This window comes from Pipistrellus kuhlii, unplaced genomic scaffold (genome assembly GCF_014108245.1).
Source record: "Pipistrellus kuhlii isolate mPipKuh1 unplaced genomic scaffold, mPipKuh1.p scaffold_m20_p_14, whole genome shotgun sequence".
Classification (NCBI taxonomy): Eukaryota; Metazoa; Chordata; class Mammalia; order Chiroptera; family Vespertilionidae; genus Pipistrellus; species Pipistrellus kuhlii.
The window spans coordinates 3385560-3405952 of NW_023425449.1; the positions used below are offsets into that span (position 1 = coordinate 3385560).

At 58.6% G+C, this 20393-nt stretch overlaps 1 protein-coding gene across 5 annotated transcripts in view; it reads left to right on the forward strand.

Moving 5' to 3' along the window:
• Window positions 1–16361, forward strand: part of ASAP1 (ArfGAP with SH3 domain, ankyrin repeat and PH domain 1) — a 189732-nt gene extending 173371 nt beyond the window's left edge. For all 5 annotated transcript variants that reach the window (XM_036437548.2, XM_036437550.2, XM_036437549.2 and 2 more), the window contains 7 exons: window positions 950–1178; window positions 8421–8594; window positions 9710–9779; window positions 10457–10515; window positions 11560–12029; window positions 12946–13068; window positions 14244–16361. In XM_036437548.2, coding sequence (XP_036293441.1) covers window positions 950–1178; window positions 8421–8594; window positions 9710–9779; window positions 10457–10515; window positions 11560–12029; window positions 12946–13068; window positions 14244–14318 — 1200 coding nt within the window. In that variant the 3' untranslated portion in view covers window positions 14319–16361. The remainder of the gene's footprint in view (window positions 1–949; window positions 1179–8420; window positions 8595–9709; window positions 9780–10456; window positions 10516–11559; window positions 12030–12945; window positions 13069–14243) is intronic.
• Window positions 16362–20393: the final 4032 nt, after the last annotated feature.

The window sequence follows — 20393 nt, forward strand, 5'->3', positions numbered from 1 at the left end:
TCCTAAGGCCAGGGAGGAGCTGGCCGGGCAGAGGGAGGAGGAATGCATCCTCCCAGGAAGGGAGAGCGCGTGTGCAAAGGCCCAGAGGTCACGCTGGTGCCCGGATGTGCGGGAGGTGAGAGCTCAGCGTGTGAGGCCGCTGCACGTGGGCCGGGCGGAGAGAGGCCGGAGGCGGCCGCAGAGTCAGGCAGCCCGGCTCAGGAAGCTCTGTGGGCTGCGTTTGACCTCTTGGCTTTGGATAAAGCCAGTGAATTTTTCACTCACACCGGTGGCTGTGAGAAGCTGACAGAGATTTCTGGTGGGAAGGGCATGTTTCCTACCAGCCCTGCCTGCGTGAGTGCGGAAAGCGGGTTGAACGAGACGGAATCGGGCTGTTCTTGGGGGCCATTGCTTCTGTGGGAGCTGGGGGGTCCGTACACACAGCCTGGGGGCGTTGCCGAGCGCTCTGTGCACAGCCGTGGCTCTGGCAGAGGTTCCTGACTCGGAAAGCCGTGGATGCTAAAGCTGTCACTGGAATGCAGATCCATGAGGTGGGGGTGGGCCTGCAGGTCTGAGTCAGCACTGGGTGTCAGTCAAAGCCAGGGGTGTGGGTGAGGTTGCTTCTCAGAGGGTGCACGGGGGAAGAGAGGTGAGGATTGAGAATCCCAGCTTTAAATGGCTGACCACGAAGGAGCGTGTAATGGCCCGTTGTTCAAATGCTGGCGACCATGGCCTGCACCAGAGGGACTTGTGGATCCAAGCCTAAACCTAACAGATCTTCAGCTTCTGCTGCTGCTGATCCCTAACCAGTGTCCCCCTAACGTGACCCTGGTGATGGTGACGTGAGGAAGGTCTGCGTCCTTCCCGGTCCCGTGGGGTCTTCTCGGGCCGGCGTTGTGGGTACCCAGGAGCCCGCCCGCCGTGCGTCTGGAGGGCTGTCTCACCCTCTGCCCTGTTCTCTCCCCTCCAGCCGAGCCCCATCAAGAAGGAGCGCTCTCCGCGCCCCCAGAGCTTCTGCCACTCCTCCAGCATCTCCCCCCAGGACAAGCTGGCGCAGCCGGGCTTCGGCACCCCGCGGGACAAGCAGCGGCTCTCCTACAGCGCCTTCCCCAACCAGATCTTCACCTCCACCAGCACGGACTCGCCCACATCGCCCACCTCGGAGGCACCTCCGCTGCCTCCTCGAAACGCCGGCAAAGGTACGGGCTTTGAGAAGGGCCTCGGGGCTCCATCCTCGGAGCGAGGAGTCACCCAGCCTGTGGGTGGAAGTCCCAGGTGTGTGTGGGTGGCAGCCTCTGGAATGGGATGCCAGCACCAGCAGACAATGTTGTGGGCACGCCACACGCATTCCATGTGAACCTCACGGCAGTCCTGACTGGGGTGTGCTCTTTGCACCCATTTTGCAGATATGGGAACTGAGGCTTAGGGAGGTAGAGTGGCTTGTCAAGGTCATGAAGCTGGTAAGTGGTAAAGTTCAGATTCAATCCAAGGTCCACAGAGGATCCGAGACCTGGGCTTTTTCGTAAGAGGATTTTTGTTATGTAAAAATGGCTTTCCCCTAGACCAGCATGCCTCTCTTCTTAAGATGGTGTGTCAGCAGCATTGCTTACAGATGGAGCCCTGGATGCCCCAGACCCAGTCTTTCCATTTCCTGTTCACAATGAGGTGGGGGCGACAGTGCTGGTCGTGGGGACTGGAGGACAGTGGCTCAGAAATGCTGAGTGAGTGGCCTACGGCTCTCGGCTGTGAGGATGCTCCCCAGGCCCTGTGTGACCTGAACCCCTGTGTGATCTAACCCTTCTGTCTCTCTGCGATGAGGCAGGCCCCATGGCAGAATCCTCCCCGGAGGAGGGGATGGGGCAGGCTAATGCCGGAACCATCGCCTTGTTCTCTAGAAACCAGTGCTTGTCCTGTGCCCCTGGGTCCACAGAGATCATCCTGCGCAGGAAGTCAGGTGTTCCCCCAATGGTAAGGTGACCAGACGTCCCGCTTTTGGCGGGACAGTCACAATTTTTGAAAAATCGGGACTTTTTAAAAACGCTGCGGGACAAGTTGTTGAAAATTGGGACTGTCCCGCCAAAAGCGGGACGTCTGGTCACCTTAACCAACAGGAATGGGGACAGAGGAGAGCCAGAAATGCCCACATCCCAGGGCCAGGCAGCTGTGGAAGTCCAGGGGCCCCGGGCGGAGCTGGGATGTGCTCTCAGCCAGGACTCCCCCTGCACAGCCCAGCGCAGCGGCTCACGCGGCTTCGCGGCCGCTCCGCGCACAATGCGGGCCTATGGCAGCCACACTGGGGCCATTTTCTGGGAAATGTGAGCTTTATTCAGGACGGTGTTTGTTCGGAGCTCATTCTCCATTGAGATAGCGTTATAAATGGGAGCTGTGTTCTCAGAGACCCCGGATGGCCTCGTAGATCACAAACTAGCGGGGAGAGTGAAGCGGAGGCTCTGGTGTGGACAGTTCTCAACGAAGATGGCCAGTGACCGCGACCACGGTGACAGCACGTGTGAGCCAGAAGGTTAGCCGGCAGTGTTTTTTTAGCTGCTCCCCATGTTTGCTGGCACGTACCTACGCAAGGCACCCAAGTCCCCTGTCAATCACTGATGGTGGGTTGGGCCTTCGCTCTGGGCTGCTGCTGCTCACCTGGGAGGAAACGCCCCAGCAGGGGTGCGGCCTGGTGAGACGCCTTCTCGGAAAGCTCACTGGGTCATGTACCATGCACTTGGGAAGCGGTGATGCTTCGAGCAAGTTCTTTTTGTTTTTTCTTCTTTTCTTTTTTTAATATTTGATCATTTCTATAACCATAAACACTTTTTTTATTATTATTATTGATTTTTTAACAGAGAGGAAGGGAGAGGAGAGAGATAGAGAGTTAGAAACATCAATGAAAGAGAGACATCGACCAGCTGCCTCCTGCACACTCCACACCCGGCATGTGCCCGCAACCAATGTACATGCCCTTGACTGGAATCGAACCTGGGACCCTTCAGTCCACAGACGGACGCTCTATCCACTGAGCCAAACCGGTTTCGGTGGGACATTTTCAGTGCCATCCAGGCTGTGGGGAGCCTGGTGCTCCCTGAACAGTCAGAGCTCAGCCACCCACCCAGTCAGCATCGTCTGCACCCATTTCTCCCTGCCCCTGGGGGCCCAGCACGGAGTGCGGGCAGAGGGAGACAAGGCCGGCTCTGAAGAGGGAGGGTGGAGACAGACACTGAAGTTCAAATCCCCGCCAATCCCAGGATTGAGGGGGACCGTGGAATCATGCTGAATCCCGCTCAGGAATACTTTCCGTAAGCTCCAGCTGCCTCGTCAGAATGCAAGGACGTTTGACTTCATTGCCTCCCAGCAAAGCCTCCTTGTGCTCGGGCAGAGGGCAGAGCTGTCAGCAGCGGGAGACCCAGGGCCCCTGTGGCCATCCTGGAGCCTCAGCAGGCGCGCTGGCTGCTCCCCTGTGCGGTGGGAGGCCCCGCGGGATGCGGTCAGAGCCGCGAGCTAAGTGAGCAGCCGTCTCTCGCTGTGCCGCTCCCCCCCCCCCCCCCACGCGCTCCTTAGGACTAGATAGGCATTTCCAGGCCTGCCGGGATCACTGCCTCCTCTCTCACTGACATCAGGCCATGGGACCAGGACATCTGAGAGCAAGAGGAAGCTGGGAGGTCAGGCCAGTCCGCAGCCATTGCGCAGCCAGGAGAGCCCTGGGGAGGGGTGGGGGGGCTTGGGGTCACTGGGTGGCTGCAGTGGGACAGAAAATGAGCATGGGCCTTAGGACGTGTCCGGCCAGACCTCGTTTCTCCCTCCGCGTGTCAGGAAAGATGGTCCGTCTCCTCCGGCCCTGCTGGTGGAATTGCCCTCGGAAGCCAGGGAGACCGTCCAGGAGAAAGGCTGTCGGGAAGCAGAACCCTGGGCTGCTGGGAGGCTCCTGCCGGGACTGGGCTGCGGGTCTGGTGCCGCTAGAATCTGGAGAGAGGGGCGAGCACCGTGAGACTGTCCTCAGAGCAGGCCCTTGAAAACAGACACTAGACCCTAACCTGTTTGGCTCAGTGGAAGGGTCCCAAGTTCAGTTCCAGTCAAGGGCATGTACCTTGGTTGCAGGCACATCCCCAGGGGGGCGGTGTGCAGGAGGCAGTTGATGGATGTTTCTCTCTCATCGATGTTTCTAACTCTATCCTCTCTCTTCCTCTCTGTAAAAAATCAATTTTTTTTTAAAAAGTACCTTTTCTTTAAAAAAGGAAAAAGAAAACAGACACCAGTGCTTACAACTTAACACTGTTTTTAAGTAACTATAAGCTACGGACCTGCCTCTTTCTCCCAGCTTGCGATTCCCCGCCATAGGCGGCGGCCAAGCTGCCGCGGAGCTGGGAGGGGCGGACACTCATGAGGAGGAAGGGGCATTCAGCTCAGCCTGGCGTGGGCAGGGCAGGGCCCGGCGGGCGCCGTGCTGCTGGCCTGGGCCTCTGCAGCTAATGCTGTGCCACTGGGGTCCCCCTGCCGCGCGGGAGTCCTGGCCGGTCTGCGCCGGCTTCCGTGTGTCTGCACACTCCACCCCGAGGGGCCTGTTTCCCCATCTCAACACTGTCCTTCCCACGCAGTACCTCTGAGTGGCCCATTGTCTTTATCCTTTATAGCAGTGGTCGGCAAACTTGTTAGTCAACAGAGCCAGATATCGACAGGACAACGATTGAAATTTTTTTGCGAGCCACATTTTTTAAACTTCTAACACCACTTCTTCAAAATAGACTCAACCAGGCCGTGGTATTTTATGGAAGAGCCACACTCAAGGGGCCAAAGAGCCGCATGTGGCTCGCGAGCCGCAGTTTGCCGAGCACTGCGTTAGAGTAACAAAATTTTTACTCTTTTAAGCGCTATCCTGGGGAAACCCTGGGAAAATGGCCATTCGCACTGCCCACAGCTGTACAGGTGCAGCCTGTGTCGCTGACATTGGGCGGCGTGTTAGAATACTGACGCGACACCGAGATTGTCAGGAAGTGTTCAGTCCTCTTCTGGGCCTTGTTTTCCTTTGAGTAAGTTACATCTTAGTTGGTCTCCCCGCATGGGAGACCTGGGTTTCTGTTTTGCCAACAACCAGAGGCATGAGGACACTGGAAAGGAATCTGCCTGACTTAGCCACAGCCCTGCCTTAGCCCGGAACGTGCGGGCAGTGGGGGGAAGGTCCGTGGATCTGGCCCTGAAGAGGCTGACGGCAGGAGGAGCGGCAGGCAGAGAAGCCAGTGACGTGGGTCCTCATGGGAGTTCAGAGATAACAGCGATGGCTCCGGGCGGAGGGCTGGGTCCCAGGAGGCGTGCTGAGGTGACCTTTCAGCCGGCATCCCAGGCAGAGAGGCCAGAGGCTGCGGTGGCGCCGAGAGCGGGCCAGAGTCCCTCCGCCGATTCCCTGCAGGGACTGGCAGTGTCCCCCGCTCCGAGCCGCGGTCTCTGACGGCATTGCGGGACGAAGGTGGGTTCCAGGGGGCAGGGTGAGACTCTGTCTGCGGGCCAGCACCCAGCGCTCGGGACGCGGAGCTCCAGGGGACTCAGGAGTGGAGGGGGAGGTTTGACAGGCATGCTGGTTGCAATTCTAGGAATGATTTTTTTTTTTTTTTTTTTTTTTTTTTTTTTTCCTATATGTGGGTGTGGTTGGGCAGTTTTTCTGGATTTGAGTGGATAGATTTCCTGGCTTTTAAAGATGGAGCCTTATCGGGGGAGGTTGAATTCAAACTATTCACCCACTAGCTCAGTGTTAAGTTACTGGATCCAGCCTACTGGCCACCGGAACCTGGTGGTGAGACAGGCCATCAGCATGTAAACAAAGCTGTCCTCACAGAAGCTCTATTGATGGGCTGACGTGGTGTGAGGAACAGTCTCTTCCTGTTGACATGATCCCAGAGGCTCAGTGTGGCTCGGTTCGTGGTTACACGACCCTGGCCTAACGGCCCGTGAACTCGCCTGCACACAGCGCTGTTCAGACATCGCTCCCTTAGCAGGGACATTTGGTTCCAGGCAGGATCTGGAACCCATTGAATGACCTTTTGTGTGCAGTGCCCCAGCGCATCCCTAGGTGGCGATAGAGATGAAGTTGCTGTCCATCCAGTCCCCATTTATTTCCAGGAGGAAGTTACACTTCCTCACCCAGCACTCACTGCTGCCCTGGCTCTGGGGACCTGCAGCTTCGTGGGAGCGGGTGAGCACCTCCCTGTCCCAGAGACCTGGGGTGCGGTCCCAGCTCGCCCCGAGTGCCTGTCACCCTGACGTCCCCAGATCCCCACTTTCCTGGCTGCACAGCTGGGGGCCGTAATTCCCCACCCACATACTCTGCAGGGTCTTTATGAAAATCAAGGACACTTTGGAAAAGTAACAGCTTCAGACAAGTGGAAGGGTGCGGTAACAATGACTGTTGTTTCAGAGAGAAAGTGGTCCTGAGAGTGCCCTGATGGGGCCATAATCGGGTGTTGATGTGGGGTTACGGTCGGCTTCGAGATGCAGGACACCACAGGATTGAGAGAATCAGAGGCCAAGAGGTTAACCACTTTTACTGACTCTGAGAAACAAACTGCCAGCGAGACAGGCCACCAGCACGTAAAGTGCATGTCGATACTGATCAGTCATTGATCATGGGGAACATCACGCTGACATCACCAGGGCTGAGGCCGAGGCCAGCAGTTACTAAGCTTTTCTTTGACGCGCAGAATGTACAAAGCTCGGCAGCCTTTCTGGATCGCCAGGTGCCTACCGTCCTGTGTCCACATGTGGCGTGGCCGCGTTCTCAGCTTTTCTCTGTTTCTCTCCTTTTTTATTTACTGTTAATGTTTGCGGGAGCAGTTATTCATGAGCACAGTTAAATGTCTACATGGGGACAGTCTCAGAGAGACGTGTGTCCAGTGCCTGTGAGTACTGCCTGGCACCCACCAGCACTTCAGTGTCACTTTCCAGAAACAAAACTAACCACAACCATGTTTTTTTCTTAAAACGTGAGTTCAAAAACGTCAACCTTTTTGCAGTAATGGGTGTGTGTGTGTGTGTGTGTGTGTGTGTGATATTCATAAGATGACTGCTATCCTGTCTTTATCTCTGAAGGAACTTGAGTCTTTTCTTAGATCTGTAGAAATCAATGTCTAATGTACGTAACCTGTTGAGGTTTCTCATATAACAGGTGGTTTATGAGGTCCAGAACAACAATCAGAATTGGAGGGGAAAAAGAGTTTTGGGATTTCTCTTTTCTTCTGAATGATTCTTTTTACCTTAGCATCCTCCATTATTTACACGAGCCGTCAAAAAACGCGGGCCCTGACAGTGTGGTTCAGCTGGATTGAGCACCCTCCCCTGGGCCTAGGGGAGCCCATGCCTGGATTACCGGCTCGATCCCTGTAGGGGGCAGGCAGGAGGCAGCAGGTGGATGTTTCTCTCTCTCTCTCCTTCTCCCCTTTCTCTAAAATCAGTAAAAATATATTTTTAAAAAACTTGGACTTAAAGGAAAGGTCATGGCGGAAAGAAGAGTCTGGTGCTGCTGTGGCTCAGTGATTTCCCTGTCGGCGCCTCCTCCCCGGGTTCTGCCATGATTCCAGCGACTTAACCATGTAAAGCACGTGCCTTCTGTTTCCCGTTGTACCTAAGTGATCTCAGGGCATCGGCATGTCATGCTGGCGGGCATCCAGTTTCTTAAAGACACACACTCACCTTTCCTTGTTGTGGCTGCTTCTCACCAGCCGTTTTTAGAAGTCCTGTCTGTGCGTCGCTGGGTTGGCGAGCGTGGCCACCTTGGGCCTGCGCTTCCGTCCCTCCCCATGTCGGACCACCATCGACGTGAGAATGACTGCACACGGGCTGTTTGACATGTGAATGACTGCACACGGGCTGTTTGACATGTGAATGACTGCACACGGGCTGTTTGACATGTGAATGACTGCACACGGGCTGTTTGACAAGTGAATGGCTGCACACGGGCTGTTTGACATGTGAATGACTGCACACGGGCTGTTTGACAAATGAATGACTGCACACGGGCTGTTTGACATGTGAATGACTGCACACGGGCTGTTTGACATGTGAATGGCTGCACACGGGCTGTTTGACATGTGAATGACTGCACACGGGCTGTTTGACATGTGAATGACTGCACACGGGCTGTTTGACAAGTGAATGGCTGCACACGGGCTGTTTGACATGTGAATGACTGCACACGGGCTGTTTGACATGTGAATGACTGCACACGGGCTGTTTGACATGTGAATGACTGCACACGGGCTGTTTGACATGTGAATGGCTGCACACGGGCTGTTTGACATGTGAATGGCTGCACACGGGCTGTTTGACATGTGAATGACTGCACACGGGCTGTTTGACATGTGAATGACTGCACACGGGCTGTTTGACATGTGAATGACTGCACACGGGCTGTCGGATGAGCCCGGCGCTCACCTTCCCGCCGTTCGGTGCCTTTCCAGGTCCCCCCGGCCCGCCTTCCACGCTCCCGCTCGGCATGCAGTCCTCCGGCAGCGGCACCTCCACCCTGTCCAAGAAGCGGCCCCCACCGCCGCCCCCCGGGCACAAGAGAACCCTGTCGGACCCTCCCAGCCCACTACCTCACGGGCCCTCCAGCAAAGGCGCGGTTACCTGGGGTAGGTCGCCCGGGAGTCAGGGAGGGAGGTTGGGGGCAGAGGCCACGTGGAGCCCACTCGGACCCGCCGGTCAGCGGTGCGGCTGGAATTCCAGACTGGCCTGTCTGGCTGCGGCTGCGCACCTGCACCCCTCCTGTGAGCAGGTGCCGCAGGGAGGGGACAGGTGCTGCGGGGGGACAGGTGCCGCAGGGGGGGACAGGTGCTGCGGGGGGACAGGTGCCAGGGGGGGACAGGTGCTGCGGGGGGGACAGGTGCCGCAGGGAGGGGACAGGTGCCGCAGGGGGGGACAGGTGCCGCAGGGAGGGAACAGGTGCTGCGGGGGGGACAGGTGCCGCAGGGGGGGACAGGTGCCACAGGGGGGGGGGACAGGTGCCGCGGGGGGGGACAGGTGCCGCGGGGGGGGACAGGTGCCGCAGAGAGGGGACAGGTGCCACGGGGGGGACAGGTGCCGCGGGGGGGGACAGGTGCCGCGGGGGACAGGTGCCGCGGGGGGGGACAGGTGCCGCGGGGGGTGACAGGTGCCGCGGGGGGGACAGGTGCTGCAGGGGGGAACAGTTATTGCAGAGGAGGGCAGGTTCTGCTGGGGAGGGGGCATTTGCCGCAGGAAGAGGGGAGGGGGGGCTGAGGGACAGAGACATGAACACACAATGTCTTTGGATAATGGAGGTCACCTCAGTGGCCAGAGAACATTCTGTCCGGGAGGCCCAGCGCCGCCCCCGGCCAGCCCCAACCTGCCTCTGGTTCAGGGGAGGAGGTGATGGGTGGTTAGCGCAGACCTGCATGTGGGTCCTAGCTCTGACCCTCCCCAGCTACTCGGCCTGGGGCTTGACTGTGTCTCCTGTGGAGGGGGGACGGTGGAGGGCTGTGTTGTGTCCCAGGAAGGATTACTGTGAGCACTGAGCACAGAGCCCGCGCACAGTGGCCGCTCAGTGACCGGTAGCAGCCATTGCTGCGTTACCATTGGGGCGCCGTGTGGTCACGGTAAGCAGGTGGCTGTGGTCAGTCTTTCCAGTCCCTTCTGGAACCTCAGGGTGCCTGCCTGCCACACCCACGTCCCCACACGTTCTGTGTCTCTGGCGGAGGCTGCCACGTTCGACGTTTCCTTTTCCCTGCAGGTAACGACATGGGTCCATCCTCGTCCAGTAAGACCACAAACAAGTTCGAGGGGCTGTCTCAGCAGGCGAGGTAAGCCCGCATGTCCCGCTGGGCGTGTGGCTGCGGCGGCGGGCGGCACCACAGAGACGGGCATTGGTGATGGTCTACCCCACGTGGCCCGCACTGTGGGCCTGGCGCTGCTGGCCCGCCTGGGCGTGGACAGCCGTCCTCCATCGGGGCTCCAGGCGGACGGCCCTCACGCCCCTGAGTCAGGCTGCCGGAACGAGCGCTTATTTTCAGTTTCCACGTGAAGTCCTTTGGTCCTGGTACTTTCCCTCTGGGCTCAGGGGCGGGAGGTCACTTAGGAGGACGAGGGCTCTGAGTCCAGCAGAGCTGGGTCTGGATTTCCGTGTCCATCACCACCAGCCTCGCTCGGGGCCTCGGCCGGTCACCGCGGCCGCCGCCTCTGACAGTGGGGCGGGCGGGGTGACCTCAGTGTGCCATGCCGGGATGGGGCCCAGCTGCTTTCACCACGGTGCCCTGGGGAGAGACTTGGGAGGAGGAGGAGTCCGTCGGAACCATCCAGAACACCCTCCCAGCCGGGCCAACTTGGACTGGTGGGAACTAGACTGTCCTTTTGCCAAAGAGATCTGGCGAGGTTTTTAGATAGCTCAGCCTCCGGTTTCCTTGAATCGGAAATCACGATTCAAGGCTGACATTATAACACTTTAGGTCCTAAATGATTTTTTATTATTATTATTAATTAGCACCGGTTCCGCGAAGTCTGCCCTTGGCCCACGAGTTCTGCCTAAACTACCTCAGAAAGGTAAGGTCTCCTTTCTCCCTGCGCTCATGTGTAGCTCTGCGAGAAATAGTCCTGCATGGTTCTTACTGCGAAAGTGATGTGTGTTCATTCTAGGACACTTGAAAAATACGGGTAAGCAAAAGGGAGAAAATAAAAACCACCAAGAATGCAAACAACCAAGATAAACTGGAGGGTCCATCCTTTTACTTATTTTTCTGTGCTTTTCATAAGTTCCCATGTAAACGGATGTTGGAGAGAGAGAGAGAGTTAGAAACATTCATCAGCTGCCTCTTGCACACCCCCCACTGGAGATGTGCCCACAACCAAGGTACATGCCCTTGACCGGAATCGAACCTGGGACCCTTCAGTCCTCAGACTGATGCTCTATCCACTGAGCCAAACCAGTTTCGGCAACTGGCAAATACTCTTGCTAAAACAGTATATAGATGAAAGCAGATAGAAGTTTTATGTTTGGAAAATACACTAAAAAGTCAAGAAGGAAATACAAGAAAACATCTGCAGTGGCTACAGTTAGGTGACGGACTTCTGGAAACTTAACTCTGTACTTTCCGACTCTCTCTCTCTCTTATCTGTGTTATTCATGGTTTGGGGTTTTAATTTTGGCCTCATTCGAACATCCTTTTCTGACGTCACTGAGCGTGACACCTGAGTTGTGACGTGGGAGGCTTCCGGCTTCCGCTCTTGTTTGTTTGTTTGTTTGTTTTGAGTTTTTTTTAAAATATATTTTATTGATTTTATACAGAGAGGAAGGGAGAGAGATAGAGAGTTAGAAACATCAATGAGAGAGAGTCATCGATCAGCTGCCTCTTGCACACCCCCCACTGGGGATATGCCCGCAACCAAGGTACATGCCCTTGACCAGAATCGAACCCGGGACCCTTCAGTCCCCAAGCCGACGCTCTATCCATTGAGCCAACCGGTCCCGGCCCGCTCTTGTCTGTTTAACAAGGGCCTCCAGGTGCTCACGCTGGGTCGTGCTCAGCAGATGCCACCCCCCCCTCCTCCCTGTCCGCCCGTGACCCCCTCTTTGGCTTGTCCCTGCAGTGGCCCTCCGGAAGACCGAGACCAGCCACCATCTCTCCCTGGACAAGGCCAGCATCCCGCCCGAAGGCGCCCTGAAACCGGCGCCGCCGGCAGACCTGCCCCCGAAGCCCACCGACCTGGCGCCCAGGCCCCAGATGGGAGACCTGCCGCCGAAGCCGGGAGAACTGCCGCCCAAGCCTCAGCTGGGCGACCTGCCCCCCAAGCCCCACCTCTCAGACCTGCCCCCCAAGCCACATATGAAGGACCTGCCCCCCAAGCCGCAGCTGGCGGACCTGCTGGCCAAGGCCCCGCCGGGCGAGGCCCCGCCCAAGGCCCCGCCCGCCGACGGCGCCCTCAAGTCGCACTCGCTGGACCTCTCCCCGAACGTGCCGGCCCGGGACGCCCTCCAGAAGCAGGCCTCCGAGGACACCAACGACCTGACGCCCACCCTGCCCGAGATGCCCGTTCCGCTGCCCAGGAAGATCAACACGGTGGGTCCGAGGCCGGGGGATGGGGGAGGTGTGTGTGGGCGGGGTGGTGGCTGATGCAGAAGGAGCGGGGTCTGCAGGGCCTCTGAGGGAGACACCGGAGCACTGGCAGGAAAAGGTGCCCTTTTTTTCTTTTTCTTTTTTAATATGTTTTATTGATTTTTTACAGAGGAAGGGAGAGGGATAGAGAGTTAGAAACATCGATGAGAGAGAATCATCAATCAGCTGCCTCCTGCACACCCCCCCACTGGGGATGTGCCCGCAACCAAGGTACATGCCCTTGACCGGAATCGAACCTGGGACCTTTCAGTCCGCAGGCCGACGCTCTACCCACTGAGCCAAACCGGTTTCAGCAAAAGGTGCCCTTTTCATTACTAACTGTTGACTGCGCTAAGGTGCCCAGCGCTGGGTGCCCAACGCGTCCCCTGGAGGTCATTTCCCTATTTCCACCTTCCTGTTTGCCAAGAACTGGACGTCCCACAGATCAGAGCCCACGTACAGTTGGTCAGGCCTGAGAGCTTTGGGGAAGTGCCGGCTGCTGACTCTGCTTCGCATGCCGCCGGGAAGGGTGTGCGCGCTGCACGTTGACGGGCGGAAGCTGCAGATCGGCTTTGCATCATGCTTCCCAAATCCAGTTTTAGACTCTGCGTCATCCTGGCCTGCGGGGGTGGGGGTGGGGAGGGAAATGCTGTGTCCCTGGTGGAGCCGCACTGTCCCTTGTCCTCGTGGTGAACATGATGGGCGATGCCCGCTCGCCCCGGCCGGGCTCTCCCCTGATGCCAGGGGAAGGGACAGGGGCTCGGACACCTTGAGATGTCTGGGCACGCGGAGCCCATGGCAGACCTGCCCCGCCGTTCCCAGCGGAGACACTGAGGCTCAGGGAGGCCCCGGGCCGCTAACCGCCGCCTCCGTTTCGCAGGGGAAGAACAAGGTGCGGCGCGTCAAGACCATCTACGACTGCCAGGCCGACAACGACGACGAGCTGACCTTCCTCGAGGGCGAGGTGATCGTCGTCACGGGGGAGGAGGACCAGGAGTGGTGGGTACGTGCCCGCCCCCCGCCCCGGCAGTCCCTCCGGTTCCTTCCCTCGGGCGTGGGCTGCGCCCCGGACCCTGCCCTCCTGGCGGGGACCGTCGGCCCCTGTGTCCCCTGCCAGAGCAGCAGTGGGCCAGGGAGTTCACGTGGGACGGAAGCGCTTCAGCCGTGGTCACACCAGGGGGTTCTTCCCGTTCTCCCGATGGGAACCCGGAACTCCGGGGCGGGCCAGCGGGCAGGGTCGGTCCCGAGCCTGCGTTCTCGGCTGCCGTGGGCTGGACACAGCCGTGTTCCAGGCCCTCTGAGCTGCAGGCCGTCACGGAGGGACCGACAGGGGTCCTCCCCTCTGTCTGTCATGGGAGCCGGCGTGCAGGTCTTGTTACGTTTCCCACGATGGGTCCCCCGTAATCAGGTCCCACAGATGTAACAGGTAGAACCTTCTGCAGGTGACGGGCCAAGCACAGGCAGCAGCCAGGGAGCCTGCCGGCCACGCTGCTCTGGAGCCTCCCAGCACCCTCCCCCACGGTGGCCGGGAAACGAGCGAGGGCCATAGCAGCCCCCAGATGCGGGGCGTTCTCTGTCTCACAAGCCGAGGGAAGGGTGTTTTAGCCCGGGTTACAGACAGGAGGCTCAGCAAGCTCTGTCCCGCTTGCCCAGAGGGAAAGCAGCCGAGCCCCCTGAGAAACGCACATTTTATTCTGTTTCCAACACACCTCTTGGTTTCTCCCCACCTGTGTGCCCACCACCCCAAGCCAAATCTCCCTCCATCACCTTCTACCCCCTTCACCCCCTTTCCCTCCTCCGCCTCCCTCCCTCCCTCTGACGTCACCACACTGTGGTCTGTGCCTGTGAATGTTTCATTGGTGTATTTGCTCTGTCCCTTCACCTTTCTAGGACAGCTGCCAGCCTGCTCTCCTCTCCGAGTCTGTGTCTGTTTCGTTAGTTTTGTTCACTCGCTTCCCCCAGTGCGCGAGGCCGTGTGGCGCTTGTCTCTCTGGCCGGCGTCTTGCTCTGAGCGTAGTGCTCTCCAGGTTCCTTCCTGTCGACAGGGAGGACTCCCGTGGGCTGCCAGCGGGCAGAGGTGCACGGAGCTCCTGTTCTGTGGTTGTCACTGGCACGTGGCCGGCTGTCTCCGCTCCCAGCGGCCTGCCTCCACCTGACGCCTCTCGCTTCTCCCCACAGATCGGCCACATCGAGGGAGAGCCCGAAAGGAAAGGGGTCTTTCCCGTGTCCTTCGTCCACATCCTGTCGGACTAGCGAGGAGGAGAACCCGGGACTGTCCACGCCCTCCAGCCCCGGGCCCACGTGTACATAGCTGCTGTTACAGAACGGACCGCCGGCCACTCCGCACGGGGACGGCGCCGTGTGTCTTGTAAATAAACGCCCTGTTATCTCCCGCCTTCGCCAGTATTAATGGGAGCCGGGGACCGGCGTCTTCCCGGTTTGCCAAAGCCGTCCTGGCGTCTAGCACTTCCATCTCCCTCTGTGCCGTCCTCCAAGCGAGCAGGAACCTGGGGACCACCGGCTCTGCCAACGGCAGTGGTCTCGGCCGGACCGTGCCCAGCGCCAGTGTCCTCGCCCGTCCCTGAGCAGGCACGGCCGCTGGCAGAAGGCGATCTGTCTTCCGGGGAGACCGAGCTCCGCCAGGCTGCCTGCAGCCCGTGTTCAGTTTACAGCTCCACCGCCCGCTGGGCATCATGACAGCAAGCGCTCGGTTAACCGGGAGAGTGACCCTGCGGCAGGACAGGCACAGCCCGGCCTCAGGGCACGCACGCACCCCCCCCCCCTCGCCAGGTCGGCCAGTGGATGCAGACGTCCGGGGAGCCGTGCCTGCCCCTGAGACGTTACCTCATTATGCAAAGATGACGTAGCCTTCGTGACGACGCGGACAGACGCTGAGGCCCTCAGTGGAGCCCCTTTTCCAGGCCCGGGGGCTGCCAGGAGCGAGCCTTCCCTAAGGAGCCTTCCCTAAAGGGGCGTGCGCAGCGGGGGGCCCGCACGCTCTAACCTGATTGCCATTAAAAGCAGAGATGATAAGGTTGCGACGATGTTTGTGTCTAGCCAGCCCCGTGGCTTTCTCCCACGCGTGTGGCTTTCCACGTCCTGTTGTTATGAATGAGCATCCTCCCCGTGTGTGCAAGCATCCAGTGTGTCCATTCACGTTCTGTTCGCGGAGCTTTGTCCCTGACACGTGTAACCCCTGCAGAGGTCAGCCAGGAGGAGGACGGGCTGGAAGCCACCCTGCCCTCGGTCTCCCGCCCTAGAACCAGGTGCTGAAACCGCCTTCTCCTTCCTCCCGGCGCTCGGTTAAACCCCGATCATAGGAAGTCCCCAGCCCCACGCCCGGTTCCGCAGACACGTCTCCTTCAGGTCAGCCCATCCCCGAGGCCCTGGCGCCGCTGTGGCCCCACGTGGGGAGTCTGTCCCCCGGAGGCCCCTGTCGGTCTCCTCCTCCCCCGTGTGAGTTGGGAATTTGAAGAGAATACAGCGGGTTCGCTGCTCCCACTGGCAGGGCTGAGCCCTGACCAGGGCCCCGGTGTCCCTCTGCCATTGCATTTGCTTCATCTGCTCTGTCGGCAAACCGCACAGGAGACGGCGTTCTTACACATGTAATCTCGGCAGTGAGTGAGGCGTGTTCATTTCACAGAAGCACAATCCCTCCCGAACCATTAGGAAAGCCGTCCCAGGCCGTCACGCCCCATGCCGGTGAATTTAGTTCCGCACACACTTAGAGAGCATCGGGCAGCCGCGGGCTCAGGAAACCCCGTGGCAGGCCCGCCGCCCCCCTCAGCTGTGACTCCGGCAGCCAGAGTGCAGGCGCAGCCAGTGACCTGGGGGGTGGCCGGCAGCGTCTGCAGCCTCGAGACGCAGGCCACGCCCGCGTCAGGGCAGGAGGACACCCTCCCACGTCCCTGTCCCGGTTCGGTTCCACGTTTTCAGTTGCATTAAAAAACTCATCTTTGCAGCCTACAGTGTTTAACTGATCTCAAAATAACTGGTTTCTTAAGACACACACACACACACACACTAGATGTCTGAGGCGACGCGGAATCCATGTCTGCTCTTCCCCTTCCCAGCAACGTGAACGCGTTCTTCACATCTTTTCTTCTTTCGGGATTGTCTCTGTTCTTTTCGGGCTTGTCACCAGGAATCGGAGCTCTCTCCAGCTCGCTGGCCCTGGGACCCCTTGGCCGGTCTTAGTTTGAGTTGAAGTCTTGATCCTTGTTCTGAATCTCCGTGAGCCACCATCTGCCGTTTTGTACATGAGATAGTATTTTGAAGGTATAGGAACTTATGGGGGGGAAATTAGCTAATGAGTTCCCTCTCCCCCGGAGGGGAGCAGTGTGTTCTGCAAAGAGCGTGTCTTATTTTCCTGTTGAACAGCGATGCTATTTATTTTTTTATTGCCTAGGACTCCAGCCTGTTGTATAGCCTCCGTGGACCACTCGGTAAACCCCGACTCTCATCCGACATCTCCCTCGGACACCAGTACTCACGTCCGTTCACGTGTATTTAATGTGACTGTTTTTTTCAGTACTGTATGTGTTCATTTCTACCTTTTTTAATATTTAAAATTGCTTTTAAATAAACATATTCTCAGTTGATCCCAAACACCTGCCATCAGGCCGTTCTGTGAGCTGCCCTCTCCTCCTCCGGTTGGAGACCAGGACTCCGAGGGCGGCGGGGGGGTGGGGACAGAGGTAGCACAGGTCCTTGCAGCCCAGGTGCGAAGGCTCACTTCGGATGCGTAAAAATGTGCATCTGGCCCTGGCTGGTTTGGCCCAGTGGATAGAGCATCGGCCTGCGGACAGATGAGTCCAGGTTCGATTCCTGTCAAGAGCACATACCTGAGGTGCAGGCTCTGGCCAGGGGCATGGGGTAGGCAACCAATCAATGTCTCTCTCACTCGGTATTTCTCTCAGTTTCTCCCTCTCCCGCGCTCTTAAAAAAAAAACAAAAAAACAAAAAACAATGGAAAAAAATGTCCTCAGTGAGAATTAAATACCCTATCTAATAAAAGAATAGTATGCAAATTGACAATCATTCCAACACACAAGATGGCTAGCAGGGGAGAACAGTTGGGAGGGGCCAGGCCTGCCAGGGAGGGAAGTTGGGAGCAATCAAGCCTGAAGGGGAGGGCAGTTAGGGGTGACCAAGCCTGCAGAGGAGGGAAGTTGATATCGGCTGGACCTGCAGGGGAGAGCAGTAGGGGGACTAGGCCTGCAGGAGAGGTTGGTTAGGGTTGACCAGGCTTGCATAGGAGGACAGTTAGGGGCAATCAGGCTGGCAGGGGAGTGGTTAGGGGGTGATCAGGCTGGCAGGCAGAAGCAGTTAGGGGCAATCAGGAAGGCAGGCAGGTGAGCAGTTGGGAGCCAGCAGTCCTGGAAGAGGGATATCCCAGATTAGAGAGGATACAGGCTGGGCTGAGGGACACACACACACACCCGTGCATGTGTGTGTGTGTGTGTGTGTGTGTGTGTGTGTATATATATATATATATACATACATGTTTCCTGGTCTTACACAACATGGCCCTCTATGTTTTGCCCCCCTTTCCCACTCCCACCTCCACAGCAGCCGCGTATGACCCATTTTTCAAAAGAAAGGGGGGGTTCCTGCTCAGATCACCTGTGAATAAGTTTCTGTTAACCTGGGGCTACCTGTGGGGAGCAGACCCAGGGCCGGTCACTGGCCTGCAACTCCTCACAGCCCTAAGAGGCAGGAGCCGTCCGCTTCCTGGAGCTGGTAAATGTGGCTCCAGTTCACTTCCGGCAGGAGACGTCATCCTATATTATAAAAGCGTAATATGCAAATTGATCAAACAGCGGAAAGACTAGTTGCTATGATGCACACTGACCACCAGGAGACAGTCGCTCAACGCAGGAGCTGCCTGCAGGCCCCAGACCAGCCAAGACAGATGCCAACGCCCTCCCCGCGCGCACCCCACCCCCCACCTTATCCTGCCAGTTGCCCCACAGATCAGCCCTGGTCACCCGCCAGGCCTAAGGACCCTACGCATTTTGTGCAGGAATTCTGTGCACCGGGCCTCTAGTGGTTAATAAATGCCTGAGTGAGGAGCCCAGACACGTGGCTCTGGCTCCAAGGCCCCCACAGGGATCCTGCCACCTGGAGACCGTCCCCGCCACAACGCTCCAGCCAGTGAGAGCTGATGGGACCAGGGCATTGCAGACTGGAGTGTCTGTCGCCTTGTTTCCTTCCACCCGAGCGGGCAGGACCCACCCTGCTCAGACTGCCCGGAGGAGGGCTTGGGCCGGGGACCGACATGATTACCTGGATCCTGCAGGCAGCGGGGCACTGGGTGTCCATCTGATTATTACACGAGGGCACCATGCTGACATGGTGTAAACCTGGGACAGGGTTTGTGTGAAGTTGATGGACTCACCGTTGGAAGGCAGCCACCAGTACGCCGGGCCCCTCCGCCACAGCCCTCTCCCCATGAGCTATAGGTACATATGTCAGCCCTCTGTGAGGGAACGTCCTCCTGAGACACACCTTCCTTCAGATGAGGAGGTCACTCGCAGAGCTGGAGTGACCTCCAGGTCACAGTAAGTCCTGGGGCAGTGCCAGCCCTGGTCTCCCCGCCCTCCCCCCAGCCTGCTCTTTCCCCTAACCCTGCGTCGTCCCCCCTCCGGTGCTGTGGGTGTCCCTGTGGCTGGTGGGTGGAGGCGATAATTACTAGGGTAATTCCACCTGCTGAACTTGCCCCCTCACACACCCTCCCTCCCCTCGTGTGTCCTGAATGGCCGTCTTGTCTGCAGAGTCTGCAGATGGGCTTGCTGTCCAGCCGGGGCCTGGCTGAAGGCGTGCACCCCGCCCCACAGGGATGGGGGCCACTCCTCCACCCTGGCCTGGCCACCCACAGCCCAGCCCACAGCAGGTGAAGGTGAGGGCAGCCCAGCCACAGGGCACACCGCCCGCCCCCGAGCATTCCTTCCGCTGAGACGCTGCCAAGACTGGGTGCAAAGCTGCCAAGACTGGGTGCAAAGCCGTGCCCCACACTGGCTTCCTGAGAAGGGGAGGGTGGGGCAAGGCGATGACTCAGTAACATTCCTGGGGGCAGCTTCCTGGAGGAAACGGGGTGCACTCCTCCTGGGCCTGCAGGGGAGCAGGTGAAGGCAAGGAGCTGGGAGGGGCAGCGGGTGGCGCCGAGCCCAGGGCTCCATCAGCAGGAGCGCGTTCCTAGACAACACTCCGCAGAAGGACTCTCATCTCCCTCCTTCCCCCCTCCCCATTTTACAGTTTGGAAGGTTGAAGCTCAGGGAAGCAAAGACGAAGGTGTGACTCGCCAAAAGTCAAGTTGCTCGCGAAGCTCAGAGGCTGGACTTGAACTCTGTCTGAGGTCAGGGCCCTCCCGGCTCCCGGTGGTGACCCTGGGCTGCCCTTGCTGAGGAGAAGCGGGGTCCAAGCCCGTCACCCTCCCAGGGGCAGGTCCGCCAGCAGGTGATGGCATGGGGAGCAGCCCTCTCTCCCTCCCTCCCTTTCTTTTCTTTCTTTTTAATATATTTTTTTAAATATTTTTTATTGATTTTTTTACAGAGAGGAAGGGAGAGGAATAGAGTTAGAAACATCGATGAGAGAGAATCATTGATCAGCTGCCTCTTGCACACCTCCTACTGGGGATGTGCCTGCAACCAAGGTACTTGCCTTTGATGGGAATCGAACTTGGGACCTTTCAGTCCGCAGGCCCACGCTCTGCCACTGAGCCAAACCGGTTTCGGTTTTAATATATTTTTGTTGATTTCAGAGAGGAAGGGAGATGGAGAGAGAAAGAAATAGAAACAGGAATGGTAGGCTGCCTCCTGCTCGCCCCACCCTGTGGATGGAGCCCACAACCCGGGCATGGGCTCTGACCGGGAATCGAACCATGAGCGCCTGGTCCATAGGTCGAAGCATAACCACTGAGCCACGCCCACCCGGCGAGCATTGCGCTTTCAAAGGCCTAGGACACCCCCCGGCCGAGGTTCGGAGCCGGAGCGCGGTGCCCAGCGCTCTGTCCATTCGGAGGGACAGTCCTGACTCCCGCGCAGAGCAGCCCCCGCACAATGGGCCTCTGTCACGGGCGGCGAGCCCGGGCCCACAAGCACGCCTTGTCCGGCGGGCAGCCTCAGTTCCTGCTCAGCTGGAGCCACTTGGCAAACTCAGAGCCCGGGGCTCCGGCCGGGCCGGCTCCGGTGCCAGCCCACACCGCCCCTGCCCGGGATCCTCTCGTCCCCACCGCCGGAGGCAGCTCCGGAGCCCACGGGGCAGCAAGCACACCCAGGCCGCCCTGCCCGTGTGCCCTCTACACGCGTGCCGGCGGCCTGGGTCCAC